This window comes from Microplitis demolitor, chromosome 1, assembly GCF_026212275.2.
Source record: "Microplitis demolitor isolate Queensland-Clemson2020A chromosome 1, iyMicDemo2.1a, whole genome shotgun sequence".
Lineage (NCBI taxonomy): Eukaryota > Metazoa > Arthropoda > Insecta > Hymenoptera > Braconidae > Microplitis > Microplitis demolitor.
Window position 1 is genome coordinate 23,081,979 of NC_068545.1, and position 22,730 is coordinate 23,104,708.

The 22,730-nt window shown below is 31.5% G+C and overlaps 3 protein-coding genes across 6 annotated transcripts; 2 read left to right on the plus strand and 1 right to left on the minus strand.

Moving 5' to 3' along the window:
- Nucleotides 1-125: 125 nt before the first annotated feature.
- On the plus strand, nt 126-3,603 carry LOC103580178 (prenylcysteine oxidase 1). Its single transcript, XM_008561847.3, has 7 exons — nt 126-329; nt 443-649; nt 742-886; nt 1,720-2,023; nt 2,107-2,227; nt 2,295-2,641; nt 3,193-3,603. Exons 1-7 carry the CDS (start codon nt 209-211, stop codon nt 3,448-3,450), a joined length of 1,503 nt encoding a protein of 500 aa, XP_008560069.2. The 5' UTR covers nt 126-208; the 3' UTR covers nt 3,451-3,603.
- A 738-nt stretch (nt 3,604-4,341) lies between these two features.
- LOC103580092 (protein strawberry notch) lies at nt 4,342-12,525 on the plus strand. 4 transcript variants are annotated; one of them, XM_008561733.3, is made up of 8 exons: nt 4,342-4,460; nt 5,689-5,779; nt 5,875-5,964; nt 6,443-6,637; nt 6,936-7,067; nt 7,150-10,608; nt 11,359-11,484; nt 11,571-12,525. In XM_008561733.3, exons 1-7 carry the CDS (start codon nt 4,440-4,442, stop codon nt 11,463-11,465), a joined length of 4,095 nt encoding a protein of 1,364 aa, XP_008559955.1. In that variant the 5' UTR covers nt 4,342-4,439; the 3' UTR covers nt 11,466-11,484; nt 11,571-12,525. The 4 variants fall into 4 exon arrangements, with proteins under 4 accessions (XP_008559955.1, XP_008559953.1, XP_008559956.1 ...); XM_008561731.3 differs by having other exon boundaries at nt 6,413-6,637; nt 11,571-12,523; XM_008561732.3 differs by lacking the exon at nt 4,342-4,460 and adding an exon at nt 5,141-5,353 and having other exon boundaries at nt 6,413-6,637; nt 11,571-12,523.
- Nucleotides 12,526-14,918: 2,393 nt separating this feature from the next.
- On the minus strand, nt 14,919-22,076 carry LOC103580177 (uncharacterized). Its single transcript, XM_014440629.2, has 10 exons — nt 21,430-22,076; nt 20,991-21,362; nt 20,732-20,916; nt 20,352-20,640; nt 19,730-19,886; nt 17,726-18,231; nt 16,558-16,926; nt 16,306-16,490; nt 15,259-15,547; nt 14,919-15,177 (listed from the first exon to the last, which is right to left on the minus strand). Exons 1-10 carry the CDS (start codon nt 21,947-21,949, stop codon nt 15,014-15,016), a joined length of 3,036 nt encoding a protein of 1,011 aa, XP_014296115.1. The 5' UTR covers nt 21,950-22,076; the 3' UTR covers nt 14,919-15,013.
- Nucleotides 22,077-22,730: the final 654 nt, after the last annotated feature.

Sequence of the window (22,730 nt, forward strand, 5' to 3'; positions counted from 1 at the left end):
AAGATTTTATTTGGCAGACTTTTACTTCACTTTAAATTTTGCAAATAAATTAAATATTAGCGGGCAAATTTTTTTCCTCTTATAGAGGGAGACTATCACATATGTCTGATGACCTCGTCCACCCATATATTTTTTATTTTATTTGACTTTTTTTTCGATATAAATTTATATATAATAAATATAATTTTATTTATTTTGTAAATATTTAATGTATTTATTTAAATTTTTAAAAATTATTGTAATGTTTAAAAAAAGTTTTATTTTTTATTTAACAAGTCTTGTAATATTTAGCAATTTTATTTATGGAAAAGACTGTACTCCAAAGATAGGTAATTTTTTTTTAACCAGATATACTTTTCTTTTTTTTTTAAATGATATACTGGAGTATTTATTTATTGAATTTAATTGATAATTATAATAAAATAATAACTATTTTTTGCAGCAATAATTGGAGGAGGAATTGGTGGAGCATCAGCCTCTCACTATCTCTCAGATTTATTTAATTACAATGTAGATATTGATTTATTTGAAGCTGATAAAATTGGTGGACGACTGGCGACATTGAACATAAACGATGATGAGTATGAAACCGGTGGTTCTATTATTCATTCTAGAAATAAATTAATGAGAAAATTTGTCCAGCTTCTTAGTTAGTTAATTAAATAATAATAATATAATAATAAATATAAGGAATAATAAATACACTATATTTATTTATTTAATTAATTAATTTATTTATAGAACTTGAAGATCGGCCTTCTGAACAAAATATGATTGCTGGTATCTGGAATGGAGATAAATTTGTCTTTGAAGAAAGTTCTTATCAATTAATTTCATTAGTTAAATTATTTTATAGATATGGACTTGAACCATTTAAACTCCACAGGTTATAGAAAATTTTTTTTACAAATAATCATTAATAATTCATTTATTGATTAACTGAAGTTAGCCAACGTCTAATAATTTTTTTATTTTTTTTCAAAACGATAAATTATTAAGAAAAATATTCAAAAAAAACCCGCGTAAAAAAATTTTATTTATAATGAATTTGATAACGAAACTCAGATCGTGACACAAATATGACTTTTATCATGAATTTGCTCAAGAAACTTTTCGTCTAGAAAATCCATATCGATTCTGAAATTAATTAATTACGTATTTGATTTAATCGTGAGATGATTTTGACAGAAACTTGACTGACTTTTTACTATTAAACCCTTCGTCAAATTTTTGAATTAAGAAATTACCAATAAATTTTCTCTATCAAGTAAATCGGTTTCAATTTTAAAATTAATTAAGTACATGCTTGAAATAGAAGGATTGACATTTAGGAAAACTTTACCGAATTTTAACAAAAGTGAGCTAACACTTACTCAAGTCAAATTTTTATATTAAATAAATTATTTTTGTCTAGAAGGTCAGTATTGATTGGAAAAATAATTTATCACATGTCTGAAATGAACTTCAGATCACTTGAATAAATTTGACTGAGTCATAATTTTGTCACGTTAAAATTTAGATTTAAATTCATTGTGAATAAAAATTTTTTTTTTTTCGCGGGAAATCGTGCGTATAATTTTTTAAATTTACTACATGTGCATATTTTTAGTTTCTTTTTTTTGTAACTGATTCGATGAAAAATATGCAAAAATTATTAATTGTCTGCTAACCAGGATCAAAATAATTAACGTGAAATTAAAATATTTTATTTGTTAAAAGGTTGATAAATTCAATTCTTGATGAGTTTGATCAGATATACGAACTTCAAAACGCTGGAGTAGGGTTTGAAAATATCACAAGTTTACTGGCCGGAATGAACAATAAATTTCCGGAAATGTTAGAAATTTCGTCAAAAGATTTTCTGTTAAATCAAGGATACTCTTCACTTCTAATTGATGAATTAGTTGAGACAACGTTGGTAGTCAATTATGGTCAGGATACTGACGTTCATAGTTTTGTTGGATTTGTATCACTCGCTGGCGCAGGATATTCTCTGTGGTCTGTAAAAGGAGGAAATAAAAAAGTAACATATTAATTTATTATATTTTATTAATAGTCAATTAAATAACTTACTACTTACTTATTATTATTAATTATATTTTTGAGGTACCAGAGAATCTTATCAAGATTAATAAGAGAGTAAAAGTTATTCCTGCAGTAGTTAATAAAATAAATTATGCTCCCAAAGACGATGGATCTCCTGGATATCACGTCTACTATAACACAGGTACAAGTTTAATATATTTATGATAATAATAAAATAATAAATGTTAATTGGTTTATAAATATTGCAGGAAAATCTGAAGACACATGGAAAACTTACGACGTTGTAATCATTGCAACGCCACTGACTCACGATCAAAAAATGCCGATAAATTTCGGTGGTTTTCCAGAAGATGTAAATTTTGAATTCGCTGGAAATTATCAGACGACTTATGCAACATTTGTCCAGGGCTCACTCAATCCAGGTTATTTTAGACTAGAGGAATCAATAGACGGCATCTTGAGTTGCGATCCCAATAAAACAATTGTCAGCTCACTTGGAAAATTGACTACCGTTCAAGGTGTTAATTCGAATGTATGGAAAATATTTTCACGAAATCCACTGGAAATAAATATTATTAATGAAATGTTCCAACAAGTACGTACTTAATTATGTCGTATCACTAATTTCAAAAGGACTTATATTTTTAAAAGCCTTCTTGGGTTTAGTCGTTAAGTTTAAAATTAAAAGGTCGTATAATTTAATTTATGTCCTTTTAGTTTTCAAAATTATTTTTTAAAATTTATGATCCTGAATTTAACAAACAATTACAATTTTCAACAAATCGATTACTAAAAATAAAAAAACTAAAAATATGCACATGTAGAAAATTAAAAAAACTACAGGTGCAATTTTTTAAAATATTGTTTTTTTACAATTTAACGTTATGAAAAAACTTAAAAAATTATTAGACGTCGGCTAACTTCAGTATCAGTTAAATTTTTAGCTATAAAATAAGTCTACAAAGTGATTGGCATAAAAAAATTACAAGCCCTTTTGAATTCAAATTTAGTGACTAAAGCTAAAAGGGCGTGTAAAAATATTTCCTTTTGAAATTAGTAGCGATATATTTTTAAAAATTTTAATTATTAGCTCAATAAGAATATGGACTATAACAATAAGTTATTAATACACTTTGATATTGTTAGGTACAGCTAATTAAAGAAATTAAATGGAAGGCGTACCCGAAATACTCAACAATACAATCTAATAATAATTTCAAGCTCTATAATTCTCTGTACCATGTTAATGCCATTGAATGGGCCGCAAGTGCCATGGAAATGAGTGCTATCGGCGGTAGGAATGTTGCAATTTTAATTTACAATGATTACAAAAAAAAGTGCAATATTTCTACCTATGAGTCGAGCAAAAAAAAATTGGAAAATAAATCTACCAATGAATTGTAAATTTTTGAATTAAAATATATGTTGTATTTTTTTATTTATACGCGTTGTACAATATTTAAGATTTAAAAAAAAAATGTAAAAAAAATGTACTATTGTTACAGATGAATTTAATGTATGTTATAATTTTTTAAAATAAATTGTTTATAAAATTAATTGTTTGTAATTATGAGCGTAATTTAAATTAGTGTTAATTTTAACAAATATGATAAAATTAAGTTTATATAAATAAAAAATGATGCTCTAAAATATATAAAGTTTTTTAATTAATTTATTATTGTGTTTCGACGACGCGCCAGGAGACTGCGCGGTGAGCGCGCGCGAACCCCGGATCGATCGTATCGAGATGACGAAAAATTTTTTTTAATATATTTATATTTACATTCATTTATATCTCGTAAGTTACATAATATTTTAATAATCAATGAATTTTCTCATTAATCTAATATAATAAGACACCGATTAATTATAATTAAAGTTGCATCAAATCACGGAATAATCCCGTATAAAGAATTTTAACGTTCTTTTCTTTTTGCCGCGAATACTTAAAACATATAACGATCTGCGCTGCGCACTTGCGCTGTTGTCAGATTTAAACTTTGACATTTTGCCGCGTTTACAATTCATCATAAATCGTTCAATTTAAATAAATAAAATTCATTTTTTCCATTAATTACTTTAATTACGTTTAGTAATAAGTAAAAGTAATTGATTTAATTATTTGCGCTTTGTAGTTTAAATCAAATAAAGTGTATCAGAATATGACAGTTTCGGATTGTCGTGATTTGAAAATCGGGTCTTAGGATAATTTAAATTTGGCAACAGCGGATGCACAGATTTCTTGAGCAAATTCATCAGAATGAACGCGGGTGTTTTTGTAATTCTCAATCGCGGTGCACCGTGGGTCCGAGTAGGAGCTAAAGCTAAAATGGCGTCAGCCGTGAACGGCAAACGCGTTTAACTTATCGCCCAGTTGACAACGTTAAACAAAAATGCCACGGCCTAAGCGTAACGTAAGTTTAAAATCGCGTTTAATCACCTTATTTTATTAATTAACTACTTTATTATTATTATTTACAATAATTATTTAAATAACCACTAAAAAAAAAAAAAAATCCGCGCCCTCACATCCGGAAAAAATTAAAAAAAAAAAAAAACGTCGGAAGTCACGCTCTTGTCAATTTAGACTCGCGCATTTCGCGGTTTTCAAACAAACTCATGATTATTGTTTTTAAAAATAGTTATGACCGGTTGTGTAAATTTAATATTTTTTTTTCAACCCCCAAAGTCAGTGTCATGTAAATGTGATTTTTTTTTTTACCTGAATTTTTTTTTGACGTTTGCACAGATGATAGATGTGAAAATTTTTAAATAATATTTTTAAAAAATAACGCGTGTTTTTATAATTAGAGATTGTCATTAATGTTGGATGTAATTCAATGCCACTTTGGCGTCATACACACGCCGTGTCTTATGTCGTTCATCGTCGGAGCATGTGAAAAAAAAAAAAAAAACTAAATTACACCCCCGTTCCCGCCCCTCGCAGCAGCGCTGCTGTCTCCGACTTATTTCCCTTTCCCTTGTCTTGAAAATAATAATAATAATAATGACAGTAAGGATATTAAGTTTTTAGTGATTGTCATTCGCGGGATTTTTTTTTTTTTGTATATTTTGTTAATGACCTTAAGCATAACATGTACAGTGTCATTAAAACAATTCAAATAATAAATATATACATTTTAATGTTAGTTCTGAATAATTTCACATCGCGGCATGTTCAATTGACGCGCGTCTGTCGTTTAGTTCGCATCGTGTTGCTGTCGGTTACTCGTCTGTGATAAAGTTGACAATTTTTTTTGTTTTTGTGAAAAATAGATTTTTTAAAATTAAGTGTCATTTAATGAACGTATGTCACCAATTAATTATTCATTTATTTAATAATACACTAGCCTTACTATTTTTTAAACTTCATTAAATTAATTATTTATATGACGTTAAATATTTTCATGCGGGTTTGATTTTCTCTCTGCAAACATAACCTAGTTTTTTTTTCATTTATAACGACGCGTTCTTTATATAATATGATATTTTATAAAATTTATCATTCATTTGTTATTAATTATTCGTGTAATTTTATTTAAATTTAAATAGTCGCGCTTTTTTTTGTAATTAAATATACATGTACTTTTTTTTCTTTTTTCAACTGAGGCGCATTACTGGAGCTTTTTTTTTTGTTTGTAGGCTGGTAAAAAATATAAGGATGCAATGAGCGACGAAAGCAGTGGCAGTGACTTCGACGACGATGAAGATCCCGACAAGATCGAAGTCCCTGGTAAATATTAAATAAAATATATTATGTATTCTATTTGATGTCCATTGTAATCCGTCCCCTTTATATCGATCATAATCTGATAAATTATTCGCTAGGCGGAGGGAAAGACCTCGCCACCGCCGCTGGAATCGCGAGCATAAAGGAAGAAAATGAGTCCATCCCAGCTGATACTGCTGTCAAAACTGGTTATTATTATTCACGTTACTAATTTAAAATAGTGCATTGTGTAACAACGAACGAAACAAGACAATTTCAAACCAGGGTGAAGTTGGCTGACATCACTCGCAGTTTGAAATCGTGTTTTCTTGAGTTACACTAGACTTTTTATGATTACCTGCATCGGAACTTCAAGAGTCAGTGTCAGCATATTTACAGTCACTTAATAAATAGTAAATAAGATAAAAACATTTTCACTAATTTTTTATTACTTTTATTTGATTAATTGAAACTCAGAAAATGAAATGAGCAAACTGAAGTAACAAGCAAACAAATGAGAGTAATAAGGCTGCAAGTGCAAGGCCATAGAGACACTGCACTTAAAGTTTCGATGCTGGTATCATGAACAATATATTTTTCGCGGGCGTGAATCATCAAGCGGGTTGGTAATTGATGAGTAAATTGATAATTTTTTAGCACCGATCATAAAAGGAGGTAAAATTCCAGAAGGTTTGGTGACCAAAGCACCGACTCCCGGCTATGAAATGGTTCGTGTCGGTGGTTCCCAAGGTAACCCTCAAAATTTTCCTAATGCCAATATGATGAACCAGATGAATCAGTTTGGAAATACTGGGCCCTACGGACAGTTTCCTCCTAATCTTGGACAATTTCCTGGATTCAATCCAGCTTCTCTTCTTCAAAGTAAGTAATCAAATTTTTTTTGCTATTTTTGATCCTGAAGTTAGCAGACAATTAACAATTTTCGGATTTTTTCAACAATTAAATTACAAAATAATAGAAACCAAAAATATGCACATGTAGAAAATTTTAAAAACTACAAGTGCAATTTTTTCAAATATTTTTTTTTTTATAATTTATAATTTAAAAAAACTCAAAAATTATTAAACGCCGGCTAACTTCAGTATCATGATATTTTGTTGCTTTTGTTGTTTGAAAATTCATCTGTATGTTTACCATTGTTTTGAATGACGTCATCTAGATATGGATATGGGAAATTTGATGGGAACCTTCATGGGAATGGCGGGTATGGGTGGCATGGGCGGTGTCAATCCATTTTTGCAGTTGTTGAACCAAGGAGGTTTCAACCCGAATTGGGCTGCTGGTCTTCCAGGTCCGTTACTGTCCTCGATCTCATTATTTCACCATAAGAAATAAAAAATATTTATTGTCATTAATCTAACTGATAATTACAGGAAAAGCTGTCCAGCAAATGTGGATGAATGCTATGGACCCATCAAAAATGATGCAACCGACGATTCCTGAAGATGAAGAGGCTGATGATGATGAGATGGGCGTCGCTGAAACTTACGCCGACTACATGCCGACGAAATTAAAACTCGGGCGTAAACATCCTGACCCAGTTGTCGAAACTGCATCGCTGTCAAGTGTGGAACCTACTGATGTTTGGTACAAAATATCCATTCCAGAAGAAACAATTAAATCAGGCGCGCTTTCTGCGTTGCAACTCGAGTCAATTACTTATGCGTCACAGCAGCACGAACATCTACTTCCTGATGGGACACGCGCTGGTTTTCTTATCGGTGACGGAGCTGGTGTAGGTAAAGGTCGTACGATTGCCGGTATTATATTTGAAAATTATCTAAAAGGTCGTAAACGTGCCATTTGGGTCTCGGTGTCAAATGATCTCAAGTACGACGCCGAGCGTGATTTGAAAGATATTGGGGCCGGTAAAATAGACGTCCACCCATTAAATAAATTTAAATATGCTAAAATATCATCAGCGGTTAACGGTAATGTCAAGAAAGGTGTTATATTTAGTACATATTCAGCATTAATCGGTGAATCTTCACAAAGCGGAGGCGCAAAGTACAAAAGTCGACTCAAGCAATTACTCCAATGGTGTGGAGATGATTTCGATGGACTAATAATTTTTGACGAGTGTCATCGAGCTAAAAATTTGTGTCCAACTGGTAGTTCAAAGCCAACAAAGACAGGTCTGACGGTACTGGAGTTACAAACTAAATTACCGAAAGCACGAGTCGTGTATGCCAGTGCTACTGGAGCATCAGAGCCGCGAAATATGGCGTACATGGTACGGCTGGGTATGTGGGGCGAAGGAACACCCTTTGCCGAATTCAATGACTTCATAGCAGCTGTTGAAAAACGTGGTGTTGGTGCTATGGAAATAGTTGCGATGGACATGAAGCTGCGAGGGATGTACATTGCGCGGCAATTGAGTTTTCATGGTGTGGCATTCAAAATTGAAGAGGTTCCTCTGTCTGAAGAATTCACGGATGTCTATGATTCTTCAGTGAGACTATGGGTGGACGCTATGCAAAGGTTTCATGAGGCTGCAGAGCTTATAGATGCTGAAAATAGAATGAAGAAAACAATGTGGGGTCAGTTTTGGTCCTCGCATCAGAGATTTTTTAAGTACCTATGTATTGCTGCTAAAGTAAAACATGCTGTCGCTGTGTCACGAGAAGCTGTAAAATGTGGAAAATGTGTCGTCATTGGTCTTCAGTCAACTGGCGAAGCCAGAACACTAGAACAACTCGAACGTGATGATGGAGAATTAAGTGACTTTGTGTCTACAGCCAAAGGTGTGCTGCAGACACTAGTGGAGAAACATTTTCCAGCACCAGATCGTAACAGGATTCAGCGGCTTCTTGGTCTTGAGCCTCCTAAACCAACAGTACCAGTAGTAACAGTTGAGGATGAAGCTCCGGTTACTGTTGCCAGTGGCAGTAAGAGAAAACCTGTAAGACAAGCAGCACAAAGGGCTACAAAAAAAGTACGCGCGTGGGAGGAATCCGAGGAGTCTATATCTGATGAAGAAAAAAACGGTGGTCACAGTTCCGGGTCGGAATTTAAAATAAGTGGATCTGACAGTGAAGAGGAGGCGAATCGGTCAGATCCTGAGAGTAATGTCAGTTCAGATTTCAATCCATTTTACAGTGATAGTGATTCTGACGCTGATCCCTGGGACAGGCGAAAAAAACGAGGAAGAAAACCGAAAAAACCAGTGAAGAAAAGACTTACTACCCAAGATAAAATACAGTCAATGTTGACACTGAAAACTCAGAATTCACAGCGCAACAATAAGAAGAATGGAGATAATGGTGGACAAACAGTGGGTATTAATGCTGCTGGACGACCTACAATGGTCGGAGCACCGCCACGAGATGCAATTGAACGCGCGTGTTGTATGAAAGAAGAACTATTGGCGCAAATTGAAAAATTAGGTGAAAAACTTCCTCCCAATACACTCGATCAGCTCATTGACGAACTCGGCGGCCCGGAAAACGTCGCCGAGATGACTGGAAGAAAGGGCCGAGTTGTACAGACTGAAGACGGACAGATTCAGTATGAATCGCGATCTGAAGTTGATGTTCCTCTGGAGACTCTCAATCTTACTGAGAAGCAGCGATTTATGGATGGGGAAAAAACAGTGGCTATTATATCTGAAGCTGCTAGCAGTGGTATTTCTCTGCAAAGTGATCGTCGTGCCCGCAATCAAATGCGACGTGTTCACATAACTCTCGAGCTTCCCTGGAGTGCTGATCGTGCAATCCAACAATTCGGACGTACCCATCGTTCTAATCAAGTCAACGCACCCGAGTATATTTTCCTTATTTCAGATTTAGCTGGTGAAAGACGATTTGCATCGACAGTCGCGAAACGTCTTGAAAGTCTGGGTGCGCTTACTCACGGCGATCGTCGTGCCACAGAAACGAGAGATTTATCACAATTTAATATTGACAACAAATATGGACGTTCTGCTTTAGAGGCTACCATGAAAACAATCATGGGTTATGAAGCTCCACTCGTACCACCACCACAAGACTACCGCGGAGATTTTTTCAAAGATGTAGCAGATGCTCTAGTGGGTGTTGGATTAATTTGCAATAGCGAAAATATGCCAGGTGTTCTTTCACTTGACAAGGACTATAATAATATTTCAAAGTTTTTAAATCGAATATTGGGAATGCCTGTCGATTTACAGAACCGTTTATTCCAATATTTTACTGATACATTAAATGCGATTATTACGCAAGCCAAGAAGACGGGTCGCTTTGACATGGGAATCCTGGATCTTGGCGCTTCTGGTGAAAATGTTAAGCGTGTTAAATTATACCGGTTTTTAAGAAAACACACAACGGGTACGGCACCAACAGAACTGCATGTAGTACATGTGGAACGCGGTATGAGTTGGACAGAGGCTAAGGAACGATGGTCTGAATTGACTGGCTCCAAGGAAGGCTTCTACTTGAGTCACCAAATAAGAAACGGAAAACAGACGGCCATTCTTGCAGTTGCTGTTGACAATGGGAAGAAAAAAACTGAGAAGAAAGATCAACTTTATATGGTCTATCGACCGAACACTGGACTGCAATTAAGACAAGAGAGTCTGGGTGAACTTGAGAAGAAATACAAGAAAGTTAAGTTGGAAGAAGCTGAGCCGCATTGGACGCAGCAGTATGACGCTTCAGTGGACACTTGTTCTCATGCTTACTGGCGGGGAAATTGTAAAAATGTGACTCTTGGAATGGACTGTGAAGTTGGTCTTCGACGGAGGTCTTACAATGTCCTTGCCGGTTCTGTTTTGAGTGTCTGGAGTCGTGTTGAGAGCACTCTTGCCGCACGATCTGGACAGAACTCAAAAATGCAAGTATTGCGTTTACGAACCGGTAAGTTTGTTATTTTATTTTTATTATAAAATTTATTAAGTATATTTTTCATGATACCAGCATTGAAAGTTTCAGTGTCTACAGCCAGTCGAAAGAACCGAATTTCAGTCCAATGACGTTAATAAATTTTAGCAAGCGTGTAAATTGTGAATGCCTTCGTCAGCAGGCAGAGACAACTTATTTCGTCTCTTGGGAATAAGCAAATAATGTTTCTGCCCGCTGACTGAAAGTTTTCGCAATTTAAACTCTGGAACTTGTCATTTTTTCATAGTAATTTCAGACTGTTAGTTTTATTTAAGTAAATTACGGTTCTGACTGATTAAGTTTTATGAAAATTGGTGTGAATATAATGATATTGAACTAAGCCGAGGTCGAATAATTTTTGAATTTTTCTTAAAACCATAAATTAAAAAAAAATATTTGAAAAAATTGCACCTATAGCTTTTTAATTTTTCGACATGTGCATTTCTTTTTGTCTATAATAAATAGTATTTATAGTTTCTGCTTAGTTATAAATTACAAATGACAATTTACGCTTACGCTAATAGTTGATCTTAAATTAACTTCTGACTGGCTGCTGTCACTGAAACTTTAAATTTCAATGCAGGTAATCATGAAAAATTTAGTGTGTAATTCAGGATGAAACACGATTTCAGACAGCGGCTGATATCAGCTGACTTTACCCTTTTGTTTTATCCCTTGTCACCCAATATACTATATTATTGATACTTATTTTTTATTATGTATTAGATGATGGGTTAAAAATTGTCGGCACGTTAATTCCAAAATCATGTTTGGATCCATTAGTAGAAGCTCTGTCTGCTGATGCTGAAAAAACCGAAGAGCAAGTTTTTTGAACATCCTCTTGTCTAAACAGTGAGTGTTATCATTTTTTTTATTAATTTAAAAATTTTAATTGTATTGAATACTTATATTAGTACATTTTTTTTTTTTAATTATAGATAGTGAGGGATCAAAAAAGACTGCCGAGCACGTGATATTGGCAGGAAATAATGCGTTGGAATCTGTTATTCAGGCGCCGTTTAAACAAATAAATAAACCAGCTGGAAAACGTTTGAAATACACAGTATTGGGTCGTATATTTAGTGCAATTTCCCAGTTAATAAAATACATTAATGGATTTACCACTGAATGTGCGGCACAGTCAAACTGTCTGCACAATAAAAATAAATAAAAAGTTATACCTAAAAAAATGAAACAAAAATTTTAAAAAATAAATAAAACTCCCGCGATTATCGCTTTCAAAACAGCAACATCGCGCGTTGCTTATCGTGATAGAATTTAAGTAGTTAGTCGCCTTGTTTATTACTTTTCTTTGTTTGTTATTATTGTTTATTTTTTTTTTTTTTTTTTTTTTTTTTTTAATTTTTTATTAAGAACACGACGCTCACACTAGCGCGCGCGATTGATATCAATCTCTCCCAATAAATTACACACGCCTAATTTGCTAATTGTTTTTTTTTTTTTTTAATGCTTGTATGCGCAGTAAATTCTGTTTAATTATAAAAAAAAAATTATTCTTTCGTATTTAATTGAAAAATTTTAAATAAACAATTTGACTTTAGTGTAAACAATAATCATTATTTTTTGTTTTGTTAAAAAAATAAAAAATAATTTTTTTTTTTATTTTGACTCGATGATTCCGATTTTGGCTGAATGGTGATAACATCATAAAAGTATTTCTTCTATAATATATTATATTAATTTTTGATTTAAAAATACAAACAAATGAATGAATTATAATAATTGATTAATTAATTAATATGCTAAATAATTATTATTATTAAAAAAAAAATGATCCACCAATAAATATTATAACTACAACTTTTAGTGATTAGATTCAATTATAAACATGATATATTTATATTTAATAAAAATAAATGAATTAAAGAAAAAGATAAATAAGCATTCGAACAGTAAACTTATAATTCATAATAAATATTATTAATTATAATAATTTTATTCAAAATGGACTGCGAATTTTCGTTGTAAGGAATGAGTAATTTTTTCTTTATCTAATTGTATACGAATAAATACAGAGCATAGAAATAAATAAATAACAGTAAATTGTACTATTTAAAAATAAAAAAATTAATTAATATACATATACTCAACAAAAAAAAATATAATAATTTTTAAATAATAATAATATTTATAATTTATCTTTCAAATTCTTGGAGTTACATTTATTAATTATATAGGTCAATTATTTTTTTTACACATCGTCATTTCAGGACACTCATGTGGTACACGTGAGAAATAATTGTTAAGACGTAGAACATATCTAATATCAGAAAATTAAAAATTAACATAATTTGAATAAATCACTTTTAATTGGTTCAAAAATAATTTTAGTAATTATTTTTAAGAAATGCCCGTGCTTATGATTAGTGATGCGAGTCTGATCGGTCAACGGGTCAGGTCATTTTTTATCCTAACATCATGGTCACATAGCCGTCAGCGGACCGTTCATTAAATTATACAAATTCAAATTTTGAAACTGCTATTTTATTTTAAAAAGTCTAATAAGTTATTTTTCGAATATCCAAATTTACCGCGCAAGTATAAAAATAATTAATAAATTATTGACATAGATGAATTTTAATAAAATTATTAAATTTCAATTTTTCAATTTTGCGCCAAGATGACGTTGCTGCGCGTCGCTGTAGTCGACGTTGACATTTTTGCTGAAATGGGGCTGGTCGAATGAATCGCAAAATCGATTGCTTTGTATCAACTGGCGGTTCGATAGCGGCAGTTAGTATCATAGCTAATGGCAGTAGTAGTCCAGATCCTTCTTTACGTTTCAATTGAAATATAGTATTGCAGTTAATTTGCGGAATTATCCATAAAATTTATTGCTCGTAGACATTGTTAAATTAAAAAGTGCAGTGTTTGTAAAATTAAAATTGTGAAAAGTGTCTGTGGTGTAGTTAAGTCTTGAGTGTTCAGTGCTAGTGTAAAGTGATGCTGATGGTTGATCCTGATCACTTCCAATTTCCTGAGCAAAATCATCTGGCATCGTCTGGTGGGAAAATAGCAGTTAAGTGACGTTTTTTTAGCTGAAATACACCTGGAGCAATTTAACTCAAATCTCCAGGTGTATTAGGATACCCTTCTGCACATTATTTCTCCGCCAAGGTTTGTTCAAACACTCAAGTGTTTTTTTTTTTAATATTTAAAATTTTTTTCTAACATATTCTGCCACCATTTTATTTTAATAGACGATTTTTAATTTATCTCCAATTTCTAATAATTTATTTTTCAAAAATTTCAATTTACCGCGCAGGTAATATTAAAAAATTATTGATGAAAAATAAAAAATTTAGGGCATATTTTTTAGTCAAATTAATAAAATTATTCACACAAATTAATTTTAATAAAATTATTAAATTTCAATTTTTAAATTTCGCGCCAAGATGGCGTTGCTGCGCGTCGCCGCTATGCGTCGCTGTAGTCGACGTTGACATTTTTGCTAAAATGGGGGGGGGTCGAATGAATCGCAAAATCGATTGCTTTGTAATCAACTGACGGTTCGATAGCGACAGTCAGGATCGTTGACAACTTCAGCTGTAGTTCAGATCTTTCTCTATGTTTGAATTGAAACAGTATTGCAGTTAAGTAGTATAAAATTGTGCAGTGATTGTAAAATTTATCTTTTGTTAATTTAAATTGTGCAAAGTGTCTGTGGTGTCGTTAAGTGTTGAGTGTTCAGTGCTAGTGTAAAGTATTAATGATTGCTGATGCTGATGTCTTCCAAGTTTCTGAGCAAAATCATCTGGCATCGTCTGGTGGGAAATAGCAGTTAAGTGACGTTTTTTAGCTGAAATACACCTGGAGCAATTTAAATTAAATCTCCAAGTGTATTAGGACACCCTTCTGCATATTATTTTTCCACCAAGGTTTGTTCAAACACTTTCATGTTTTTTTTCTTTTAATTTTTTGAATATTTTTCTATCATATTCTGCCGCCATTTTAAATTGACATACGATTTTTAGTTTTCTCCAATTTCTAATAATTTATTTTTAAATATTTAAATTTATCGCACAAGTAATAAGAATTATTATTTTTTTTTCTCATCATCCATATTGGCTTGGAATTTAAAATTCAAAAAAATTCTGCTTCACTTAGCCATGCATATTTACAGTGACTGTTCCATTCACAATCACTTTCTTCTTTAAAAAAAAATAAAATCCAGAACTACGATTATAAATTAGGGCTGAAATTTTTTTATATTTTTATCAATTACAAATTTAGTGTTAGAAATATTTGAATTTTTTTTATTCACTTACAAATTTTTCCCTAAATTGAAAATATAAATAAATTAAATTTATTTTTTTATTATAAATATAAACTAGAGTACATGACTGGGTACTTGAGTGATTTAAATTTCTCTCACATTTAAAAATATACCTCCATCTGGAGCAACTACTAAGGACTTAGTACTAAATCGCATGGGGATTAAAGTTTCTTTGCATGGAGTGAATTCATATTTGGGCAACAATTTCAAAAGCCCAAGTTTTGTCTGAAGCAATCCAATACGCATGCCTAAAAAATATATATTATTATGCATTATAAATAAATAAATAAGTTTAATTATTGATATTTTTAATCAAGAAGTATAATTACCGATGCAAATATGTGGACCTTCTCCAAAAGGTAAATAAACACACGGTTTCCGTGTTTTTTTGTTAGCTTCTGAAAAACGTTCAGGATCATATTTTTCTGGATCCGGAAAGTATTCAGGGTCATAATGGAGACCACTAACTGGAATCATTACAGGTGTTCCTTTTTCTAACACAAGATTTGAATTTGGAATTTTGTAGTTTTCATTAGCAACGCGATCTAAGACTGGTAATGGAGGATATTTTCTTAAAGTTTCAGCAACGACCATATCCATGTATGGCAAATTCATAGCCTGTAAATAAATATATAATGTATACCTTGATAGGAAGACTTTCTGATCAGAAAGTTGGTGTCAATTATTTGCGATCAAGTTGACAATTTATCGATAACTTTCAGTTTTTGTAACTGTTGACTACAAGTTGTTACCAACTTTCTCCGATGCTTGGCTACAATTTACTGCCACAATCTGTCGCCAACTTTATGGGAAAACTGAAGGCCACTTTTCGTCAATTAATGGGATTCTAACTTTTGCTAATAATTTACTTAAAAAGTTGACGGCCAGTTGCTGTCAACTTATGCAAATGCAAATTTCTGCGGCCTAATTGAAGATAAGTTGCTGTAGTAAGTTTTCGTTAGCCTGTTGCCAGCTTGGCTATCAGGGCTGATAGCAAGACTTTTTGGTCAGAAAGTTGGTGTCAATTAATTGCAATCAAATAAACAAAAAGTTCAGTCTTTGCAACTGTTGACTACAAGTTGTTACCAACTTTTTCAGAAACTTAGCTACAATTTACTGATAGTATTTTCGCCCGAAACTTGATGTCAACTTGTTGCCGAGTTGAATCCTATAGTTGGGCAAGTAAAAAGTTGTCAACAATTTGATGAAACTTTTTTTTTTCAAATTGCCTTCATATTGCGGCTGCAGATTGCTGTAAACTTTCTGAGAAAGTTGAAGTCAATTTGTAGTCAAATGTTATCCTCAACTTGATGACACATTAATCGATACTGTTGTTATCTAGGGAATATTCAAATAAAAATGATGTTATTATTTACCAGGTCATAAGTGACTTTTCCTCCTGTTTGCTCAAGTGCTTTTAAAATTTCTGCTCGCAGTCTATTCTGAATTTCCGGTTGGATTGCGATTTCGTAAAGTGTAAAGCTCAAAGCAGATGAAGAAGTTTCGAAACCGGCGTTGAAAAATACCACAGCTTGAGCCAGCAAATTATCACCATCAAAATCTTTAAAAAATATCTTATTAATACCTCATCTTATCTTATGAACATTATAGTTAAGATAATAAATTACCAAACTCATCACTAAATATTTCAGTCTTGTTGTTTCGCAACTCGATCAATATGTCTATTAAATCACCTCTCTTAGCTCCCGATTTTTCTCGCTCATTTATCACATTCCATAATGTACTTCGTAAAAAATTAGCAGTTTCGTTTGGTAAAATTTTAAGGCCTAGTGGTCCCACTATTTGTGGCGCGAAAAATATTGACATAAATTCGAAATTACGGTACATTTTTTGAGCAAATATTTTTCTTCCTTGGACACGGAATTCAGCATCTGGATGATTCAAACAATTAGCTCGGATTCCAAAAGCAGTTGTAGCGATCATATCTGTGGTAAATCTTGCCGCCAATTCTTTAACTTCCATTACTTCGCCTTTTCCTACAACATATTGCCAAAAAAAAAAATTAATGAGTTTATAACCGGGTAAGAAAAAATTATATATGAAAAATGGCCCAATATAATTACATACAATGACATGATTATATATAAGTGTATGTATAATTAAATACAATAATAGGAGCAGCGTTAGGGGGGGGGGGTAAACGGGGTATTTAAGGAAATACTTAGTTTTCGATGACTCAAATACAAAAATTTTTTTTTTTTAATGATGGGATTTATGGGATTAATTTAGCGAGATTTTTTTAATGAATTTGGATACAAAGGAAGAAAAAACTATTTTTGATAGTCTTTGTGATAAAACAAAAGTCATTAATATTTTTCGACTGATACTCGATTTTTGAAAAAGTTCAACAAAAAAAATTCGAAGTAATGCTCAATTATATTTACGAAAGTGATTTTGAAATATTTGAAAAACCCATACAAAAAAAATTTATATCCAGGCCAATCTGCATTTAAACGACATATATAAAAATATATCTCATATATGCAGATTGGGCCAGATATATCTGGATATATATTTTTTTCATATGGGAAAATTAAAAAAAAAATTCTTTTTTATAAAATTTTGGTGGTACTCCCCCCCCCCTCCCAGCCCCATATGGTCTATTTATGATTATATATAAAAAAACCATCATATGTATTTATACATAATTACATATTATTTATATCTCATTACATATGAGCTATATATAATTAGATATGAATTGCATATAATTATATATAATTATTTTGACTCGGGAATAAAAAAAATTTATAATCAATAAATTATTGAAATTACCTCCAGTTTTATAAGTTTTCATAAGTGCCATCAGATCATCACCGACATCATCCATAAGATCAAACATTTTTTTCACTCTTCCCGATGTATAAATTGGGGTGAGTTTTGTCCTCACTATTTTCCATTGTGGATTTTTAATCAAAAATAAATTAGCGTCGCCAATCCGATCGTGCGGACTTGCCCTAGCAAATCTGTCATTAAAAACATTGAAATCCTTAACAAGAATATTTTTAATAAGCTCTGGATCACGAACTAAAAAAAACGGTCTGTCGAAAACATAAAATCCCATGTACGGTAGTCCCGCACTCCATTCGTACATATCTTGAACCCACTGACCACCCGATCGCTTCATCATCAAACAATCGATAAAATTACCAATAAATGGAATCGGTGGTTTTTCAGCAACTCCTCGTTTTTTCCAGTATTTAAATTTCCGTGTCATATATAAATATGAAAGGAATACTGAACTTAATAATAAAACTACACCATAAATTATAAAACCCATTCTTTAATCTTATTATTGTTAATAATAAATATTATATATAAATTATTATATTGCACTCGAGTAACTGAGAAGAGTTTCGACTTATGATGTAAGAGTTTATAAATCAGCAAATGTTCTTCCGTGACTGAATAGTAAATAAATTGCGAATTCTCTATATACTCTATTTTTTGCTGAGTGTATAGAAGTATATATAATATCGTGACGATTTTAATTAATGTTTATTTCGAGATTTTACCGGGAAATTATGTCCTACAGACACTCTTTTACATACAGTATCTTTGAACTATTGATGATAAAAAAAATAGACAACTCATCGTGACTTTGCGCCAACCTTCATAAATAATTTCATGCCAATTTGATAAAAGGTGAATTATAAATCCGACTAGTTTTTTTTTGTCTTGTTAAATAAAAGTGATTTGCATTCTGATTACATTATATATTATATCAAATTATACCTCAGTTATATCACTAATTAGTTATATTTTTTCCAATCGACAGCTAATTATTCTGTCCGTATTATTAAAATTTTTATCGTTATTTAACTTTTCAATTAAATTACTCATATTAATTATTTAATTTTCATTTCAATAAATATTTATCAAATTATCATTTATTTATATTCTAATTTATAAATTCACTTTATCATAACAATGGGCTTTATTTTTAAGACTTTATGTCTTACAAAGTTTTACTCTATACTGTAATTGCACTTTATCTTACTTAGACACTTTTCCCTCCTTTTTTCTTTTTCACTTCCCTTCACTTTCCGTATCGTTTCCTTTTTTTTGTAAACCATCTTGGTTCCCCGCTTTACCCTGACTCTCTCAAGGTCTATTCAATATTTTTAAGAGCGCAGAAATTTATCTTTATCTCCCCCTTTATTATTTTTTCCTCTGCCTCTTACGTCTCCTGAATTTGCTCCGATGAAATTATATTTATTATTATTTTTTATATTTATTGATTTTGTTATTTAATTTTACGTCTTTAAAGTAAAGTGATAATTTTGTTTTAATTTTTATATTTTGATACACATAATTTTATATGAATTTTAGTAATCTGAAAAATATAACATTTTTTTTTTGCTGCTGATATTTTCAAAATTTTATATACTATTATTCAATTAAGTATCACTTGAAAAATATTAAAATTTTTTTCTATTTCAAGCCAATCACAATATTTTAGAAAAAAAATTGGAACAAAAATTTTAGGAAATTGAATTGTCTATAAAAAAGATTTCAAAGCTTACTAACGCAGCTCTTATAGTTTTAAAGTTATAAAAAAAAAGGATCATTTTACATGAATATTTTTTTAATAATTTATCTGTTTACTTCGTTGCAATACCCTGAAATAATTACATGTACGTATAAATAATATGAGACCTTTTTTTGTAGAGAATTGAATTGGCTACAAAGTTTTTTATATACATTTTTATCATATCTGTATTAGTTTTATCAGAATTATTATTATTTTTTTTTTTAAATAAATAATTTCAATCAATTTTTTTAACATTAAGGAAAACTCCGCCGTCAGCAGTTGTTATTGTTGCTGTTGGGCTTAATCGCATGGGAATCATAGTTTCTTTACAGGCTGAAAATTCATATTTTGGTAGTAATTTTATGAGCCCAAGTTTTGTCTGAAGTAATCCAATACGTAGACCTAAACAAATATAAAATATATTAATTATTGTTATTAATAATATTAATATATACGATCAATAATGAAAACACTGTAAAAAATTTGCAGAGTGAACGTGCATTAAATCCGGAGTGAATGTGGAGCGGATAACTGTTTATTTATTTAACGCGCCTCAGAATGAAATCCACTATGAAAGAGCGTTTATTTCAATATTGAAACTCCGGTTCATAGTAGAATTCACTCCTAAAGAGAGTTTATTTAAATATTAAAACTCCGAATCGGTGTAAATGTGGATTTAAATAAAATCCAGATCACTCTAAAATCTCTCCACTGGAAAAACAAACTCCCCCTCTACTCCGAATGCGGAGTGATTTTTTCTAAAACTCCAGAACTCTGAGTGACGAAGTGAATTCGGGTTTGAATAAAATCCTTAATCACTCCCAATTCACTCTCGATTTTTTACAGTGTAATGAATATAATAATTACCTATACAAATATGAGGACCATCACCAAAAGGTATATAAACACTTTGTTTCCTAGATTTTTTATTAGCTTCTGAAAAACGTTCTGGATCGTACTTGTCCGGATCAGGAAAGTATTCAGGATCATAATGCAAACCAGTCATGGAAATAAAAACCGGTGTACCTTTCTCTATTACCAAATCAGAGTTTGGTAATTTGTAATTTTCTTTAGTCAACCGATCTAAGAAAGGTAGAGGGGGATATTTACGTAGAGTTTCTGCTACAACCATATCCAGATACGGCAAGTTCATGGCCTAGAATCAGTATAAAACGATAGCGTAAACAACTTAATGCGGGATATAATTAGTTATTATATAACGGAAAATAGTATGTGGTTTTGTGTACCAAGTCGTAAGTAACTTTTCCGCCAGACTGCTCGAGTCCATCTAATATTTCCTGTCTTAATTTCGTTTGAATTTCCGGTTGAATTGCTATCTCGTACAATGTAAAGCTCAGAGCTGATGATGATGTTTCGAAACCTCCTGTGTAAAATACTACTGCCTGAGCCACTAAATTGTCGCCATCAAAATCTTCAGGCAAAATAAAAATAGTCGCGTACATAAATAAATAAATAAATGTAATATTTATTCAAATGTATAGTTACCAAAAATATCTCGATTAGAACTTTCGGCATTAGCTTTTCTCAATTCAACAAGCAAATCAATTAAGTCTCCACGTTTAAAATTAGAACGTTCACGTTCAAGTATTACACCCCATAATGTATCTCTTAAAAATTTCGATGCATTATTTGGTATAAATTTGAGTCCCAGAGGTTTCGCTAATTGTGGAGCAAAAAATAATGAAGTCAATTCAAAATTACGGTAGAGCGAAGTAGAAAATACTCTACGACCCGCTTCACGAAATGCAGCATTAGGATCATTGAGACAATTCGCTCGTACACCAAAAGCCGTAGTCGCAATCATGTCGGTAGTAAATTTAGCACTCAAGTCTTTTACTTCAATTGCTTGTCCTGGACCTAAAAATTAATTCACCCAAAAAACAATAATTTGAAAATTTTTTGCTCACTTTATTTGGTATCTTACCTGCCAATTTAAGTGACTCCATGTGCGCCATGAGATCCTCGCCGACATCGACCATCAACTCAAACATCCTCTTCAATTTACCCGAAGTATAAATTGGCGTGAGTTTTGTGCGGACTATTTTCCAAGCGGGATTTTTAATCAGAAATAAATTTGCGTCGCCGATCCGATCGTGCGGGCTCGCAGACACAAATCTATCAGGAAAAGTATTGAAGTCTCTTACAAGCACTGCTTTTACAAGCTCCGGATCGCGTATTAACAAACAAGGCTTGTCAAAAATATAAAATCCCATGTAAGGTAAACCGGAACTCCCTCTGTACATGTCCTTCAGCCATTGGCCTGATGATTTTTTCGTCATTAAACAGTCACCAAAGTTACCAACAAATGGCGTGGGTGTTACTTCAGTAACCCCTCGTTTTTTCCAGTATTTAAATTTCCGGGTCATGTACAAATAAGACAGAACTATAAATCCTGACAGCAGGAGTAAAAAATCCGATACCCAGTATCGAGTTAAAACAGCCATTTTTCACAGTATATAATTATCACAAACAATTAGTCATAATATGCACACGCTCACAAGTCATCGAAATAATTAATTATGCTGATTTATTCAATTTTGTTTCGATCGTTGTTATTAACAATGCAATAACTTGCAGCGTTATTCAATAACTGATTGTGCATGCAAACGTATGACTGAATTTATACAAATTACTTATGCTGGTTGAATAACAGCAACTTCCATGTTTTTTTTTTCTCTCGTTTTTAAATATTTTAAGTAGCGTTCTATGTAAATCATGTGTTATTATAAAAAAATATCAAGTATAAAAAAAATAAAAAAAACATGTATGTTAAAATGAAAATTATGGATGTACTTGTCATGACAGTGCATTATTCACTTTATTTGATGACAATGATTGGAAATAATAAGTACCTAATATTTATTTTAATTGACCAGTTTTTTTTTTTTTTTTTTTTTTTTTTTTTTTAATATTTTTACGGTAATAACTGCAAATACCAAATATTGGATGTAATAACCATTAATAATTTATAAAAAAAAAAATCGTTTATTGAAAATTTTCTAAAAAGTTGTATTAATAATTTTTAGGTATATTTTTTAGAAATCGGACTATTGCAATCGATCTCATGATAAAATTATCGAATAATTTTAGTATAGAACCGAAAAATACCATCTACTCAAAAGCTTACATATATATATATATATTAGGGCGGTCGTTAAAAATTAAATTTTCTCAGACGTCCCATAAAAATTACTTTTTAGTAAAAAAAATACGTGAGTCCCAGCT